The sequence below is a fragment of the Biomphalaria glabrata genome, chromosome 3, assembly GCF_947242115.1.
Source record: "Biomphalaria glabrata chromosome 3, xgBioGlab47.1, whole genome shotgun sequence".
In the NCBI taxonomy this organism is placed as follows: domain Eukaryota; kingdom Metazoa; phylum Mollusca; class Gastropoda; family Planorbidae; genus Biomphalaria; species Biomphalaria glabrata.
Genome location: NC_074713.1, coordinates 22,763,163 through 22,780,676, shown reverse-complemented (window position 1 = coordinate 22,780,676; position 17,514 = coordinate 22,763,163). Strand labels below are relative to the sequence as shown.

General features: G+C 35.4%; 1 protein-coding gene across 11 annotated transcripts in view; it reads left to right on the top strand.

The window, feature by feature from the left end:
• LOC106056868 (serine/threonine-protein phosphatase 4 regulatory subunit 4-like) overlaps positions 1 to 17,514 on the top strand; it is a 115,344-nt gene that overhangs the window by 82,538 nt on the left and 15,292 nt on the right. For 9 of the 11 annotated variants that reach the window (XM_013213778.2, XM_056024017.1, XM_013213773.2 and 6 more), the window contains exons 4-21: positions 5,999 to 6,146; positions 6,857 to 6,930; positions 7,728 to 7,748; positions 10,252 to 10,358; positions 11,308 to 11,415; positions 12,177 to 12,298; positions 13,001 to 13,123; positions 13,739 to 13,839; positions 14,031 to 14,111; positions 14,417 to 14,536; positions 14,883 to 14,960; positions 15,067 to 15,150; positions 15,575 to 15,757; positions 15,910 to 16,015; positions 16,446 to 16,738; positions 16,999 to 17,043; positions 17,183 to 17,263; positions 17,391 to 17,502. In XM_013213778.2, the coding sequence (XP_013069232.2) occupies positions 5,999 to 6,146; positions 6,857 to 6,930; positions 7,728 to 7,748; positions 10,252 to 10,358; positions 11,308 to 11,415; positions 12,177 to 12,298; positions 13,001 to 13,123; positions 13,739 to 13,839; positions 14,031 to 14,111; positions 14,417 to 14,536; positions 14,883 to 14,960; positions 15,067 to 15,150; positions 15,575 to 15,757; positions 15,910 to 16,015; positions 16,446 to 16,738; positions 16,999 to 17,043; positions 17,183 to 17,263; positions 17,391 to 17,502 (1,987 nt within the window). The remainder of the gene's footprint in view (positions 1 to 5,998; positions 6,147 to 6,856; positions 6,931 to 7,727; positions 7,749 to 10,251; positions 10,359 to 11,307; positions 11,416 to 12,176; positions 12,299 to 13,000; positions 13,124 to 13,738; positions 13,840 to 14,030; positions 14,112 to 14,416; positions 14,537 to 14,882; positions 14,961 to 15,066; positions 15,151 to 15,574; positions 15,758 to 15,909; positions 16,016 to 16,445; positions 16,739 to 16,998; positions 17,044 to 17,182; positions 17,264 to 17,390; positions 17,503 to 17,514) is intronic. The other 2 variants (XM_056024022.1, XM_056024018.1) reach the window with 1 other exon arrangement.

Sequence of the window (17,514 nt, the reverse complement as noted above, 5' to 3'; positions counted from 1 at the left end):
TTTGTACAAGTTAATAATAACGTCATGACCTATGTATACGTAAACCTTGGGTCAAAGTGCACTTGAACGTATTCATCTTTTATGAAGGGTTCATTACAAATGTCTACCATAGAAAACTCTGGAAATTGTTGTACAATTAACCCTGGGGCTGATAGAGCAGACGTGTGTAAGATGCGATCGCTCTCCCTACTCCACTTTTTAAAACATAACATATTTGTAAACATTCAGTTTGCGTTTCTTTTGTTATAAAGAAAATGCATCCGAACTCTACACTACTAATTAATAAAAAAAACCAAAGGTTACAAAAGACAGTTTGTGTGGAAACACAAACTCAAAATCGGCCCCCGAAGTGGTCCACCCAGGCAGGCTTCAATATTTTCAGAAATAACAAATGAGAGATAAGAATGGAGAAAGAAGGATAACAGATCTTGTGTAGTGCCTCAATGGTCCAGCAGATCAAAGGATAGGTGAAAGTGAATGTAAAGTTAGATGTGAACCTGGCCTAACTATTTCCCCTTTCAGACCTTGTGGTCTATAGGGCAGATGATGTAAAATTCATCTGTTTTTGTGGCCTACGGTTAACGAGGGTGTCATGTTGACAGCACAACGACCAACCGCCTTTACTTTTCCCCAACTAATGTCAGGTACCCATTAGAGCTGAGTGGACTCAGAGGCGCCCAAAGATTCACCAGGATTCGAACCCGGGACCCCCGGTTCGGAAAAGCGCTTTACCGCTCAGCCACCGCGCCTCCCCTGGCCTAACTGATGTCTTATAATTGATCTAATTTTTTGAAAAGGCTCAATCTCTTATTCGAACTCAAAAAAAAAAAAAAAAATTTCCGCAATAAAAAAAAAGTTTAGGAAAATGAAGTTTATAAGATTACTATTCGTTTTAAATTTGGTCTAACTTATAATGCATACTAATTAGCTTTTTCTCTTAAAAAATTATTTTTGCATAACTGATTTTAAAAATTAGAATTTTCGCTTTCAGAAAAAAAAAAAAGTAGCCGTTGCATCAGAACTTTGAATGTTCTAAAATATTGGGATGTCCGATTTTCAATATCTTTTCTAGTTTACGAGATCTAAACGGGACGGACGGACGGACAGACATTTCACACAAAACTAATAGCGTCTTTTCCCCTTTCGGGGCCGCTAAAAGTGAATCGAAATTGTTATTTTGCGAATCTGGGGGTTTGGGTTTCCATTCTATTCCATCCCAAAGAAAAACTAAATCTTGTTATCGCCAGCCCGAAATGATCAAGAGTCCGTTCTTGTACCTAACAATGCACTACGTCAGAGAAGACATTGCAGGGAGCAAGGTTAGAGGCAAGACTCCAGGACCACGTTTGAACAACACCTTCTGTTGTTGTAACATTTGCTTATCAGACTTCGAGATTCCCATGATGCTGTTGCCTTGCAGGATGTGACGTAACGAATCTACGCATCGAAACTAGCTGTTTTTAGTTTGTGTATGTGTGTCTTTGTTATTGAACGGAAGTGATGCACAATTTGCATTTGACCCAAATAAAGTTTGACCCCTGCGCTACAGACATGTGTTCGTTTTGATGAGTAGATTATAAACATTTCATCATGGCATACACTCAAGTCACGCGCAGTGCCTAACAACAAAAACTTTTGCGCGAGTAGGCATTTATTTGTTTTTCTATTGTTATAATGACGTCAGCGAAAAAATTCATTTAAAATTGCAGCTTAAAAATCTGGCACTATCTATCTATCTGTTTGTCTATCTATCTAGTTATCTACCTACCTATTTGTCTGTCTACCTGTCTGTCCTACCATCCCTCCGTCCGACCACTGGCGGATCCAGGGGGGGGGGGCGGTAGCGGCGATCGCCCCCCCCCCCGGGGGGGAAGGGGGGGCGGACGAATTTTAGTATAGAATTCACACAATTTGTATACGAATTTATTACTTATGTTAATAATATATACTAATTATTTATATTTCAACCTATTTTTAGATTATTTCGCCCCCCCCCTTTCTAGTATTTTGGCCGTTTTGGTAGGGTCGGGAGGGGGCGATGGCATCAATCCGCCCCCCCCCACCATAAACTTTCGAGTGGGGGGGGGCGGTCCTATTTATTTGTAGAAATCACAACTTGCTAACAGAATCAATTAAATATCTATATGATTAAAACTTGTTATTGGTATTTTAACCGGTCTTTATATTATGTCGTTCACCTGTTGGCCGATTGGAAGGGGAGGATCGAATACCTCTACTGCCCTTCCCATCTAAACTCTTTGTGTGTGTGTGTGGGGGGAGCGGTCCTACTTTTATGGAGAAATCATAGTATGTGAACAAAATTAGTCGAATATCTATATAATATAAACAGGTGGAAGTGCGATACATGCAATCACCTTCCCCCCATCGGACAAACCAATACTTTTCTTTTTGTATTATAGTAAGAAATTTAAAAAATCTGTCACTAATATAATTTATATATGCTATAAAGTAAATTCTTATATCGAGTCGCCCAACCCATATTCTTTAATGCAAAATGCAATCATTAGCAGAAATTATATTACCGCCCTTCCCCTTTCCAGACAGAGTTTATGTAATTTCACATGAATTTATCATAACTATTTTAAGAAAGACTTTGCTTTGGAAAAGTTATAATTCAAACGAAATTTTTCAATATAACATTCACGGTTGAGATGAGTTCAAAAGCCAGATAATCTTTTCCTAGTCGACTTTTTCCAACCTTTACTCTCATATTTTTCTTTAAATAAATTTAGGACTATAACTCACAATTTATGCTTGAATTTTATTGAATATTATTTATCCAATTTTTTTTTCGGCGGCGATACTCAAAGCCTTAATCTAAATATGTGGGGTATCTTATCTTTTCAAAGAACAAATCGGTTTTATTTGCAATGTATTAAGGGACTATAAATTCATATTAGAATATTTTTCCACATTATTCAAAAGGTCCTTTATAATAGAATGAATAATGAGCTGTAGGTCAGGAGAATGCGTTACTGCAGTGAAGAATGCCAGAAAACGCTTTTAGCGTCGAGGCTTCGCCCGAACCTCACTGATGAATAATAAACTGTAGATGTCAGGAGAATGCGTTTCTGCCGTGAAAAATGCAAGAAAACGCTTTTGGAAGCCCCGACACCCACTGAGGAAGCTTACAGCGCTCTCGCAGACCCCCAAGCTTGCAAGAGAAAAGGCCTCAACATGACTCTTTTATTTTCTGTTTTTTTTTCGCCGAAGATTGAGAAACAGTCTTATTTTATTCTCATATATCGATTATATATATATATATATATATATGCTGTACGCACGTTTATGCATAGGGTTACGGTTTACTGGGCGTTAGGGTTAGGGTTTGGAAAAAAATCGCCCCCCCCCCCCCACTCCAAAGTTCTGGATCCGCCAGTGTGTCCGACCATCAATCTATTCTAATCTTTTAACTTAACAACAAAAGATGGTCGATTGTAGTCAGAAGGAATTTCCATTTGATTGGACCAATAAAAATTATTTTATCTTTATTTTTTTTTTCCCTGCAGCCCAAGTTTTTATTCTCAGGTATATGTTAGTATGAATAACAATTGACCATTTTAAAAGTATAATATATTATTGATTGTAATAACAACAAACTCTATTTATAACACACAACAGACTCTATACAGTAATATGAATCAGGCACTATTATAATGTAAATACACGGTACACTTTCATTACTAGAAAAAAAGGAGGGGGGGGGGCGATGAGAGATAAAGGTAAGTAAAAATGTCCTGGCTACTCGGATGACCTTTCTGAGGTGTTGTGAACCAGGCTCTACAAACAAAGACCAGGGCACTAACGTTCTGTTCTAGGCAGGACGAGGTCCTTTGTAGTTATCCGGACGATTGATTGTCTGACAGTACAATCAGGGCATTCCTTCTGTATTGTCTCCGACTTGGTATAACGTGTAGACACAAGTGGACGTCTCTAAAGGTCCAGTTGCTGGATCTGAAGCTTAGAAGCCCTTCTTCATAACTTCTTTGTATTGCTTTGGTTATGGGATTCAGTAACCTTCAAAAAGTCTTTGTCAACCTTCAAGGTCTTCCTATGTACGTTAATTAAAGTTGTAAGGTGTGGTGTACACTTTCACTTCTGCTAGAGTGGATGATTCAAGCTCATTGCTCAGGGTAGAACTAACAATATCTCAGGGGAAATCCCCGTAACACAACTAGATCTAGGTCATTTACAACTCCAATAATTATCTGGCGTATCTACTATTAAACTATTAAACCAAGCTATTTCCCCCCCCCCCACCCACACACACACATACACCTTAGATCCATCGTGTGAACAGCTTAGCAGATCTTGTAGATCTATTCTCTGATTGAAAGTTAGTGTGAGGCCAGTGTTGAAGTGATGTAGGCAAGGTCATACTTGGCAGGGGCTGTAGCATACGCCACGCAGACCATGGTGTTTACTTGCCGAGTCAACAATAACATGGGTTATCTACCCTTGCCCGGCCACCCTTTCTAGGTCCCGCTGGTAATCGGCGGCGTATCTCGCTAGCTCTCTAGAGGTGGGCTCCTAGCAACAGAGATCAAAGAAAATCGCGAATAATAATAATTGCGGGAATGTTTTGTGTGTGTTAGTGTTTTGTTGATAACAGACTTGGCGAAGTTCAAACACCCATATAGAAATTTTCTGGTGAAACACGTTTTTCTTAATCGCTGTTGGCGTAATAGATGTGAAGTTTTACAACTTGAAATCACTCCTTTGTGAACTCAATTATCACTTTTATTACAATACGAACACATTCAACCTGAGATGAAATGCATAAATATATTAGACTTTAGCTATTTAAAAAAAATGAACAAAATCTAACTCACTACTACGTCTTTTCAGTCTGGCGTTTTGGAGTCGTCTGTCCTACCAAGACAGTTGACGACACTGCTACTTACCTTGCATCATTCACACTGCATAGCTAACCTTTTCCCAATGTCACCATAGAAACACACACTCTCTATAACAGTAACATGCTACATATTTCTAATACCAACATCTTTTTATATTATACGTTTTTCCTATTTAAGAAGTACTGACTCTTGTTAGAGATCAAATAACTTTAATAATACTTTCTTCTGTAGGATGGCACGTAGTAAACAGCTAGATTTAGAACACAGGACATTAGTAGTCAATGTAATCTAAAGCAGGATGGTATATTTCGTTCGCATTTCAAAGCGAAAAAAACAACATTTTGCGATGAGAGTAAATGTATCAATGAGATAGTGTTGGTAAATGAGAGAATAACTATATCAATTTGTTTCAAAAGTTGATCGAGGATGGATGACAGTTGTCCATGTTTAAGAGTTAATTAATGTGTGAGTTTGTCACCTTTCAGCACTCTCCTAGTGCATGTTACTCTTGTGACGTTAGGATCTAAATAATCTCCTATATTAGTTGTTCAAAAGAAAATCAAATGTTCATTTTTTTTTCTTCGTTGCAAAACATTATATATTTATAATGCAAAAATCAAAGTTCAGTTCAAATATACTGGGAAAAAATAAATTAAAAAAAAAAACAAAAAAACAAGCAAAATAAAGGTCATCTGTCATCTCCTAAGGTTAACGCGGGTGTCATGTGGCCAGCACAACGACCAACCACCTTTACTTTTCCCAAACTAATTTCAGGTACCCATTAGAGTGGGTGGACTCAGAAGCGCATTAAAGTCTTCACCAGGATTTGAACTAGGGACCCCCGCTACGGAAGCCAAGCGTTTTACCACTCTGCCACGGCGCCTCCTAAAGCAAATCAAAGCTTTACATCTTTCCAAATTCATTAATATTATTATTGTGTCACGTCTTGGGGCAATGTCAATATGATTAATATTATGTTTGAATTTATTGATTTATTAATGACAACATTTCTTGAGTCCAATCAGTTTGGGAAAAAAGGTTTGGCTAAGTAAAATCGTTAATTATTTTATTTTATACACTATGCACAACGTTGACAAAACTCTTTGTGCCTTTCACAGGAAGTCCTTCATGTGGCCAACATCGACATGCAGTTGGCCGCGGCCACCGCCTTCCTCCAGATTTTGGAGCGACAGCTGGTTAGCGTGGAGGATTACAAAAAGACATTTTTACAGACCATCCTGACCTCAGTGGACAATAAGAACGAAGGTCAGCTATTTGTTTGTGCATGTGTTTGTATTATCTGTGGACTGTGTTTGATAGCGCCTGCTTGTGTTTGATAGTGACTGGGAGAGGGTCTGTAGATCATAATGTTTTCTGTCAGTTCCGTCGTATTGAAATAGATTTGCAATGTATATGTAAAACATTTGTGCGGAGTACTCTTGTTAAGGTAAGTTTTATGTCGAAAAAACGAACAGCACCAACTGAGGATGGACACAGAAAATTGTTTGATCAACACTAAAAGAATGGAGATCGCAATGGGAAATCGAGACCAATCGTGGAAATACACTGCTTGCTACGGCGCTGGACAGATTCTTTTAGAATACAACCTCTAGCAATAACTTTGGGTCGTATATTTCAGTAAGACTGACGCTAGATTTCGTAGGCTATGGGTTAACAACTCCAGTACAGTAACTTTTAGTATGTTAAAAAAAAAAATTCACACGCTGTCTTCTATATGGCTGTGAAAGCTTGAAGCGTTCCTGTCTGTAAATTGTATCAACCTTCAATGAAGTCTATTCAAGTATATTTAATGTCACTTTCCCTAAAGGGGCAACCATTGCAGGCATTTTACACCATACAAATGAACATACTTAAAGTAGAATATTATACTATCTATTTCATTCACTTTTGATCATGGCTTTTGCACACGTGAAAAAACACTTTACATTTATTGTTTTTTTCCGTCCATATATCAGAAGTGGCCAATGCTTGGCTGGAGACACTGCTGACTTGTATTGATCTCCTTCCTAAAGATGTGGTGAAGAAAGACGTAAGTAGAATACATTCTTGTTAAATAAACACGTAGCTTACCAAACTTGCTTTGTCTTGGACACGTAGCTTACCAAACTTGCTTTGTCTTGGACACGTAGATTACCAAACTTGCTTTTTCTTGGACACGTAGATTACCAAACTTGCTTTGTCTTGGACACGTAGATTACCAAACTTTCTTTGTCTTGGACACGTAGATTACCAAACTTGCTTTGTCTTGGACATGTAGCTTACCAAACTTGCTTTGTCTTGGACACGTAGCTTACCAAACTTGCTTTGTCTTGGACACGACCTTTATTTTTCATTATAAATATCTATTTTTATTTCTCAGATTAATATTCCTGTATTGTATATATATATATATATATATATATATATATATATATATATATATATATATATATATATATATATATATTTATTGACAACTAATATTTATGGTTTAGAATAAATGATTCGAATTCGTGTAGAATTTAGAACAAAGTTAATGACAGATCTGTATGTTTCAAGTTAATAAAATAGTGGGTCTACATGGGTTTCATTTTGTAAAGCCTACATGGCGGAAGCCAAGAACAATAACTGATGCAAGAAAATAAACACGTCGACCTTGTGTCTTGAGTGCGTAATAAGTTTGGGGGGGGGGGGGGGGGGGCGGATTTTTTAAAATTTATTTTGTTTTGTATAGTATATGTGGACATCTGTGTGTGTGTGTGTGTGCACATCTCTCACACGAATGTGTACAACGTGGTCCAAACTTTGTGCATAGTTTCATGGCATCCACTTGACACATTGTTTCAGATCCTAAAGGGAGAGAATTACGTACGTATTGCTGGACGTCTTGCAGAGGCGTATCACTCGAATTTTAATATTGACATTGACTCTTTCTTTCTTTCTTTCTCTCTCTCTCTCTCTCTCTTTTTCTTTATTTCTTTCTTTATCTATTAAACTTGTCTTTGAATTGATTTTGATTCAGGACAACGTACACGACTCCCCCTCCCCCCCCCCCCCCTCCGTTCGACTCCTCTGTTCACAATGTTCATGGGAACCAACTCAGCATCCTGCTCTCTTTATGTCCGTCTGCCGAAGGCTCAACTCTACCTGACAGTTTCAAGAAGAAGAAAAAGAATGTCCGTCAGACGTTTGTCGTCAACTTGACCACATTTCATGCCAGATTGTTGAGGTTGATTTCCTAAAAAAGGAAAAGTGTCGCCCCCCCCCCCTCCTTTTTTTTTTTTAAATTTATTAGTGACTATTTGTAAACAAACGTTCTACTGTCATGGCCGCTACCAACTCTACTTCACATTACTTTTGAACGGGATAGTTTCATTGTAGCTGCACTAGTCGCTTAGACAGGGATGTATCCAGCCTCCAGGCCTGTACACCACTTCAAGTACTTGTAGGCGGCTTCTCCAAGACAAACGTTGCCTCAATCTGGCGGCCATCTCTTGGTCACTTTGATGTAGGAAACCTTTTTTTTTTGTTTTTTTTTTGTTCAAGTGGTGCAGAATTCTAGATCAAGTTATCTCCCTTTGGCTGCCCTTTCTTCTTGCATAGCCTTCTCCTTACGCCCCCCATAGTCGTGTATGTTGTAGCATCAAAATTTGTTGTTGTTGTTTTTCACACGAGTTCATATTGTTTCCTGTTTCACATTTTGTTTTGTAACAATTTGAGTTTATATTTTTAACTTGTTTCAATTAACTGAGGTTCATGTCTACTAGACACATACATATATCGGTAATCCATTCAAGCTTGCACTTTCAACAACGTTCTCTCTTCTAGTCATGTTCACCACTTTAAAGGTGTCGATGTTTTAAGCAGGTCCGGTCCCCTTTGAAACAATGACCACTGGTCTTTCCCAGCTTGCTAACTATGTCCAATCCTCCACGCTCTTTCTTTTTGTTTCACTCGCCACAGACAATCGTTGATTTGAGTTTACAAAGGCGTGGTCACAAAGTATTGGGTTGTTGTTTTTTTTAAGTGCGTTCAACTTGTTTGTTCTTTCCCTTGATTTGTTCTCAAAAGTAGGCTAGAGAAACTTCGGCTGTTGACCATTCTTTTTGGTTTGTTCTCCAATGTAGACTCCACGATTACTCACACGATACACGTTGGTTATCTTGTCATGTTGTTTAGATACCTCTCTGATTCAATGCTTTTAAAAATGGTAGAAAGAAAGGCTTTGAGCGATCAATAGAGAAAAGTGCGGAGTCGCAATGTCTCTGTGATCAAAGTGGATTGCAATCATTATTAAGTGTGGTTCTGAACTGAACTAGTTACAACTTTGTATTGCTCCAGCTAGTGGCATCAAACTCTGTGAACTTTTAACTTCGTAATGTAGTTGAGCAGTAGCACTAGATACGGGAAACAAGAAGTGGGAAGAAATGTACTAGGTGCGAGTTATCTTTGCTTTGGTGTTTCTGTGAAATATTCCACTCCTGTTTCTGAGAATCAATTGCAAGAACGCTTAGTTGTTGTTTTTTGTTTGTTTGTTTTTTAAGTAAAGAATAACGGATATTTCCTTTAGGTCAACAGCCTACTTACAGTCAACAGCATACATAGTCAACAGCATACATCAGTCAACACTGCTAACCCAACAGCATACATAGTCAACAGCATACATAGTCAACAGCATATACAATCAACAACATACATACAGCTTGTAAATCAAACCATTACTGCTATTTCTCTTCTTTCTGTAGGTAGACACACATCACTTGAATTCTTGGCTTCTCTGTGTCCACAGCCTCCTTGCCAACTTTCAAAAGAAATCAGTTCTTACTTCAAGTAGTTTTCACTTCCATTTCAGAGTACTGTGTCACTGTCATATTTAGCTTGGCTCTTATTGTCATTCCAGTTTTGGTGTCACTGTCATGTTTGGCTTCTTGTCATTGACATGTGTCACAAAAGAGATGTTATTTTAACTTACTTAACAATTTTATCAATATGCGCCATCATCATCACTTCAGCTGCTTCTGAAAAGATCTAATGACAGAAGTGGATCTTCTAAGTTTCTTACATAATATTTTAGATCAGGTTTGCCCATAAATTGCTATTGCTAAATTGACTCAATCTAAGTAATCAATAATAATGAAGGAAAAAAAATAGATAAAAATGTCTCTTTGTCTTAGTAAAACGTTTTTTAATCATGAAAAGAAATGTTTGAATAGCTTACAAGTACTTTTGTCAGTGTCGATATGATTTCTAAGACTCATTACTTAAGTGGCTCCTGTCACCAAAAACATTTTAATCTGCAAATGAGATTCATATTCTTGTGACTAGATGTTTTATTGTACACAGATCATTTCATTCATTGTTCTTGTTTCAGGTTTTGTCTATAGCGGTCAACAAGGGTCAGTTGAGTCAGACACTTCAAGCCAGGCTGTCTTGTTGTAAAATATTGGGCAAAGTGTCTTCCAAGTTCGAAAATTTTGTGTAAGTTGATAATTATATGCTTGTTAGTGGCTTCCATTATATATAGACTGGCCAACACTTCATGAGGATGCTTAAAGACAGGATGGGCTTGTACATTTGTCAACTGAAATCAGTTGTAGCATCAGTGAGAACACACAGCTATCTCTTTAATGCACATGAAGCTGCATTAGATTTATGCATAGTGTGCATTTGGTAAAAAAAAAAAAACAAATTAGCTCTATTCTTATTATTAGAAAATCATTATCGTAGTTTAAGTTGGAATATTTGCTCTTTTTTTTTTTAATGTAAAGATTTATTTCCAAACATAAGATTCTAGAAGCCAAGAATTTAAGTTTATGATTTTTTTTGGAGAATTTGATCTAAGTTGCCCCAGTGCTCTGGCATTCATTTTGGGAAATTTAAACTTTTGGGTCACAAGATGCACTCAGTAACTTTGGGGCCACAGAACTAATTGAGCTTTCTATTGTCTGTCTTATAGAATACAAGGTCTCCAAGAAAGGTGTTACTTGATATACTTACACCAAAGGCACATGTTATTTTCACTGCGCCACTCCCCCACACCCATCTTACTAGTTTTTTTGACTTGTTAGATTATCAGAATTATCTTAAAGAATTATAAGATTGAATATCCTATGCTGCATATAAGATTGAATTTGCTGTTCTGCTTATAAGATTGATTATCCAATGCTGTATGACGTTTCACAAGCTGTAAGATCTAATAGTTGAAGTGTTAGTGGCTAGAAAGTAGATGAGAAAGAGGAGAGGATAACAAATAAAATCAAAATCACAAAATGAAAGGCACATAATTGACAATAAATTTTCTAAACGGCAGGTATTTTCTCCCCTAACTTGATGGGCTGCCTATTTTGGATGCTATATAAAAATGATGAATGTATGCATGTGTTATAATATTGTGAAATAGAAATGTTTTAATCCTTCAATCCCCCAGTGTGAAGAATGATGTCCTCCCTGTGGTCTTGTCTCTATGTGGTGATGTGGAATATGATGTTCGAGCCTGTATGTGCCAAAAGCTTGATGTTGTGGCCCATGGACTGGGGTAAGTGTTCAAGTTTAGCTTCAAATCTTCACTGTTATCGATACAGGTCATACTTGTTTATGTGAAATGTTGTATTTCACTTTGGTAACTAAGAAAGACACTATTGAGACAACCAATGGCTTTCTATTAGAGCTCTTTCTATACCAGTTTCTTAGAGAATGAACTGGGAAAGCAATGCACTTACATTTCTTGTTGGCCTTCTTCAGGCGTAGAACGACTTTAGTTCATCTCAAACACTTTTTCATGTCTCTGTTTGTGACTTGTATAAATCTGGAGGGTTAAATATTCTGAATCAGCCAGCACTATTGAACACAGACAATGTACTGTTCATTTTTCCACTACCAGTGGCAATGAAGACACTGAGCTCTATTTCAACAACTGTATAAGACTTCAGATTCTCTTTCTGTCATTAAAAGTTGTTGTTTTATTGCTCATTTGATTTATTTTTTTTACAAAGCCTAATTAAATCCACTCACTCTGTCTGTCTGTCTGATACAAATTTTGAACACAATGTTTCTCCCACTTCCCATTCTTTTAAGAAGCTGAAACTTTGCGCAATTAATTATTGTCGAAGACAAAATATGAATCAATCAAAATATTACCATAATTGTTAATTAAATAGTGGTTCTAATTTTGTTTGATATTGGAACAGGGAAAGAATTCTTACAGTATTGAGAGATATGGTTGTAAATATGGATAAGTATTTTTATATTTTGCTTGCTACTGAATGGACTTTGATTGCTGTTTTATGACATTTTCAGACTGGAATTGACCAAAGCTAAATTGCTGCCCCAGTTGATAGAATTATCAGAAGATGAGTCTCCAAATGTTACATGTGCTTGTCTTGAAACTACTGCCAACATCATTTCAATGTTAGACAGAGGTATTATATTGGTTTAGGGTTATGTAGTTATGGTTTTCACTCTGAAGTCTTCTCTCTGAAGACATCTTATGGTCCACAGACATTTTGCTGATGGTCATGAAGTAAAAATTAAATCTGATTTTATATGCCTTTTTCAGCAGTGACCTGATTAAGGAATGCACCATTTTGAAATGACCATCATGTCTTATGTTTAAAGATAGAAATTAGTTGATGAAACAATATTCTGATAGCAATTATTATTTGTATATTGATATGTTTATGAGATTTAAAAAAAAAATTCATTGTAAACATTTTAATTTTGCTTAGATTTTCAGTTATTCTAAAACTTAAGGTTGTTTTGTTTTTTTACACTAAATGTTCTTCTGAGCTTGTTCATAAATCAATGTGATAATTATTAATAACTTTCTCTTGTGATTCATAGCCATAAGTGGTCAGCATTTGCCAACTTTTCTTTGCAGCATTCTTTATGTACACATAACACTATAAAGGGCCTTTGCATTTTAACTTTCAGCTTAACATGACATTGTTAATTAGTCATGGTGTCACAGAAGTTTGAGAACTGCTGATCCACAGTTTTATGTGAAAAAAAAAAATCCTCTTTTTGATTTCAAATCACAAAATTTTTCTTTTCATTTAGTGTCATGGTTAATGGTTTAAATAAAATCCAGTATATTTCATTATCTCATTGACTTTCTATCCCAGAAGCCAATGTGAATGCAATCATACCAATGGTGAAAGAACTGTTGGAGAAAGCCATCAGTAAAGTGGACACAACTCTTCCAGTAGCATCAAAGTTGTTTGGTCGTTTATGTCATAGTCTAATGGGTAAGCTTTGCACCCGTAACACTGTGACTAGTCTTTGGAACTCTGTTTCCTTGTCTGAAGTAACCACATTAGGTTAATTAATTGTTATATGCCTTTATTAATTTTCTTGTAAGAAAAATTGATTTCAATGTATTTTTTTATCATACAAAATATTAAAATATTTATTTATGAAGTGTTTTTTTATCAAAATATATTTTTCTATTCAAATTATCTCATAAATTATTTCCAAGTCCCAACCCATATAAAATTGCTAAACTTTAGAGCCTGTTATTTAAATTTAGAGTGTAATTTCACCATTTTATGGGTAACAATAATCACTTTAATGAAATGTCTAATTTCTAAAAATCAGTGTTTTTACTCAAGTTTGATTCTTTGGGTCATCATCAAAAATGGGCAGAAAGTCTGATTTCTGTATGAAATATAAAAACTAAAGTCTGTGCATTTGTACACAGACTATCAGGAGCATTGGAAGACAAAATAATTCACTGGGACAATTTTGGGGACTTAAAAAAGCAGCTTAGATTTTATTTTTAAAACTATTAAAATGGTGACAAAATTAGAGATCACACTTCCTATAGTTTGTTGTTTGGTTGATGTCATGTTTGTTGTCTGTAGATTACATGACAGTTGATGACAAGGCTTACTTCCAAGAATATTTCAAGAAACTCTGTAAAGTGGGTGTGTCTGAGAAAAAATACAAGGAAGATACACAAAAGGTTAACTCAGGTTTTATTTGTCTGTTTTGTTTTTGTGTGTGTGTGTGTGTACCATTTCAGGTTAGGTTTTTTTTTTTACTCAAATAGTATTAGTGGAAATTGATTTGATTTTGTATTTGTATAATTTTTGAAGTTATGTGTGACATTCTTTTTTTCAGTTAATAAAAATGTTTTTGTGTCTCCCCATCCAGTTATTAGAAGGTTTTGAGATGTATGAACAGACAACAGACATCAGTGTAGAGACTAGAAGATATGCAGCTTATAATTTCCCTGTAAGTAAACTATTCACTACAATGAAAAAATAAGTAGTATAGACATTTTAATTAACAATGTTTCGTGATAAGGTTTGTTTTGTCACTTGAGGTTGCAGGTACCAGTTCTCATAGTATCATGCTTTAACTGGCAAAGTAAAGATTGTAGGCCTGGAAATAACCCTACATTATTAATGGGAATAAGACAATCTGCATTTTTTAAAACAAGTTTCTAAACCTGTTTCTGTGACATTGAATGATTTGTTTCTTAGCTGGTGCCTTTCATTTATCTTTCATTGATTTTTTTTTTTTTAATGAAATTCCAGGCCATGGTGCTATTTGTTGGAGCCAAATTATTTCGCTCAGAGCTTTATGGATGTTTCAGCCAGTTGTCTAGAGATCCTCACAGTTTGGTGAGAAGAACTGTTGCAGCTGGTTTCCATGAGGTTGGTATTTATTAGAGTGTTTTTTTTTTTTTTTTTTGGTGAATCATGAAACACAGCTAATGAAACATAACTTTTTAATTTGCTTAAAGGATTGAACCAATTACAGTAGAGAGGAACTTAAAGATACTTTTAATATTGTATTTCATTATGGTTTTCCCTGTCACACTCCATTGGTTTTGGTTATTGATTGCAAGAAGACCATATTCATTGCTTTTCTTTGGTTTACAATTTTAAGAATATTCAGTTAAAGGGATGGAAATTTATGGACTTGATTTAAAAGAATTGAAATTTTGTATTGAATTAAAAGGTACATTTTAATTCTTTTTTTGATGTATTTTGTTTTCAGGTTGCCAGATTGTTAAATACAAATGTTGGTATTCTCTTTACTGAACTGAATTCTTTGCTGAATGATGCTGATATTGAGGTGTGTAATTAATAACTATGTATTTATAGCTAAATAGTTTCAAAGCAGTTTCAAGTGTTCTTGTTTCTTTACAATTTAAGTTATGCATTTCTAATATTTATTTCAGATATTGAAAGCGATCATTCCAAACTTTCAGGTGATTATGTCTCCTCTGGCTACTCTTGGCTTTGATCAGTTTACAGAAAACAGGGTTAGTACTAGCTAGTAGAACCTTGCCATATTCACATCCAAATACTTGAGCACACTAGACTGTACACCAACTTGCACTAAAATTGACTGAGATGTATTGCATTACCGGTACTTCAAGGCTTAGGAATATATTTTATTCTTAAAACAAATTTTGTGATTAGTTTATTAAGCCTATTAGTTTTCTATCAATTATGTACAGTTTACACTATTTCTTCATCTTTAAGTGCTTTTTTTTTTCATTTTTAGCTACTAAATGTTTGTATATTTGACTATTTGTGATTTAATGTTTTAGAAAAACCATTTAGTTTATATCTTTCAGATCTTTTATCCTGTTCAGGCTAAAAAAAATCCCCCTTCCCTCAAATGAATTTCAATCTAAATTGACTCTTGTCTTGTAAAAAACAATATTTTCTATTTTGTTTCAGACACACGCTGTACAGGATGTTGTGACCAACTACCTCAGAGCCGAGACAACTGTCTTCAGCTGCCCATGTTGGAGGACCCAGGAAGCTATGCTTGCCAATCTGCAGACAACTCACTTGCTGTGCTCTAATGATTTTGTTTTTAACAGAGTCTTGCCAGTGCTAATTGATAAGCTCAAGTATGGGGTAAGTGTTCACACCACATTGGTAGAGAAGAGTTGGCAACACATTGGTATAGAAGAGTTGGCAACACATTGTCCTAGAAAAAAGACAATACTAAGCCTACTTTCATGTTGTGTTAGTAATCCAGTTAAAGACATGAATGTTTGTATCCACAGAGAGCCCTCCCAGTCAGGGTGATGGCAGCTAAAACATTGACTACACTGACAAGACATTTGAAGTACAAATCACAGAGGGATGAGATACTAGACATTATGATTGAAGGTAAATTGAGATTCTGTCTAGTTGATCTGTTTTGTTTGTTTGTGAAGTGTTGTGATAATAGCCTGAAACCTAGTCATCATGCACCATTCACTCCTTACACTTATCTGTACTTGCACATTAAACTTTGAGGAACACAGAGTTCTTTGCAAATTTGTGACAGGATGTATGAGTTTCACCCTTAAGTTGCATCTCTTCAAATTCATTTACTTTGGTTAAATTGTGCATTGTGATGCAAATACTTTGACTATGATGACATAACAAAGGAGGATATCAGAGAGACAGAAGAAAACAGTTTTGATGTGTTATAATCTCATTAAGTGCTGTTATCATTCTGAGCTATACACATTTGATTTATCTTATTTTATTTTGGGATTTCTAATTGAATATCATAATAAAGATTAATTGTCATACTTTTTGTCTTTATTTCCAGACTTTCATAAAAGTGATAGTTGCTATTGTCGGAGCCTATTTATAGACCTGGCTAAGTGTTACCTCCAAGTGAACTCAAAGCAGGCATTCAAAGACAATTTCTACGAGCTTATACTTAACATGAAATCTGACAAAGTAGCAACAGTTAGGTTGAAAATGTTGAGCATCTTTCCAGACATGAAGCGGAGTCTGAAATTGCCCAAAGATCAGAACCTTCGGACAGCTCTGGACACAGCATTACGGCAAATTATAGTTTATGATAAAGACAAAGATGTTCAGCAAGCTGCACAGCAGGTCATTTTTTTCAAATTTATTCTGTTTTTTTTTTTACTTTGACCTAATGTATTATTTTGTATATATATATATATATATTTATATACATATAGATTTTTTTAATTATTCAAATTTACTTTTTATTATTAAAAAAAAATTTGATTAGTTTTCCTTTATTGTATTTTATCTTAAATTATAAGCTTGATTTTTGTTTGAACTCTATTGATATTCTAAATAAAAAAATTTTTTTTCATGTTTGCGTAATTTGTTATTTTTCTCAGATGTCTGAAGAATTAACCCTTATACAAGAAGGAAGTGACAACACAGTAAGTCAAATAGCCAAATTAATCATTGTATTTTTATTTCTGTACATAAAGTTTCTTAAAAGAAAAAGATTTGATCATTTTTTTTAGCTTGAAATTTCTGAAATAATCACTGACAAAATGTCTCTATTTGTGTTTGTAGAGAGCCAATAGAAGAAATTTGTCTGCTGAGGAAGAGGACGATTTGAAAAGGGAAGATGAAGAGAAAGAAATATTAATGCGAGTAAGCCAACATATAGATAATGAATTGTCTATAATAACATATCCTCAACATAACCTGTACAGATAGATCTGGTCATGATTGTATTGTTGGTCAGCTTGTTCGTACACAGTGTTTGTTTATCTGACAGGAAGAGAAAGACAAAAAGGATGAAGAAACAAAATTATCAAAGAGTGTAGAAAAAAGAAATTCTGTAGGTAACAAAAAAGAGCTGCTCTCTAAAATACCAGGCACTAAGAAAGGTCAGTGGGACA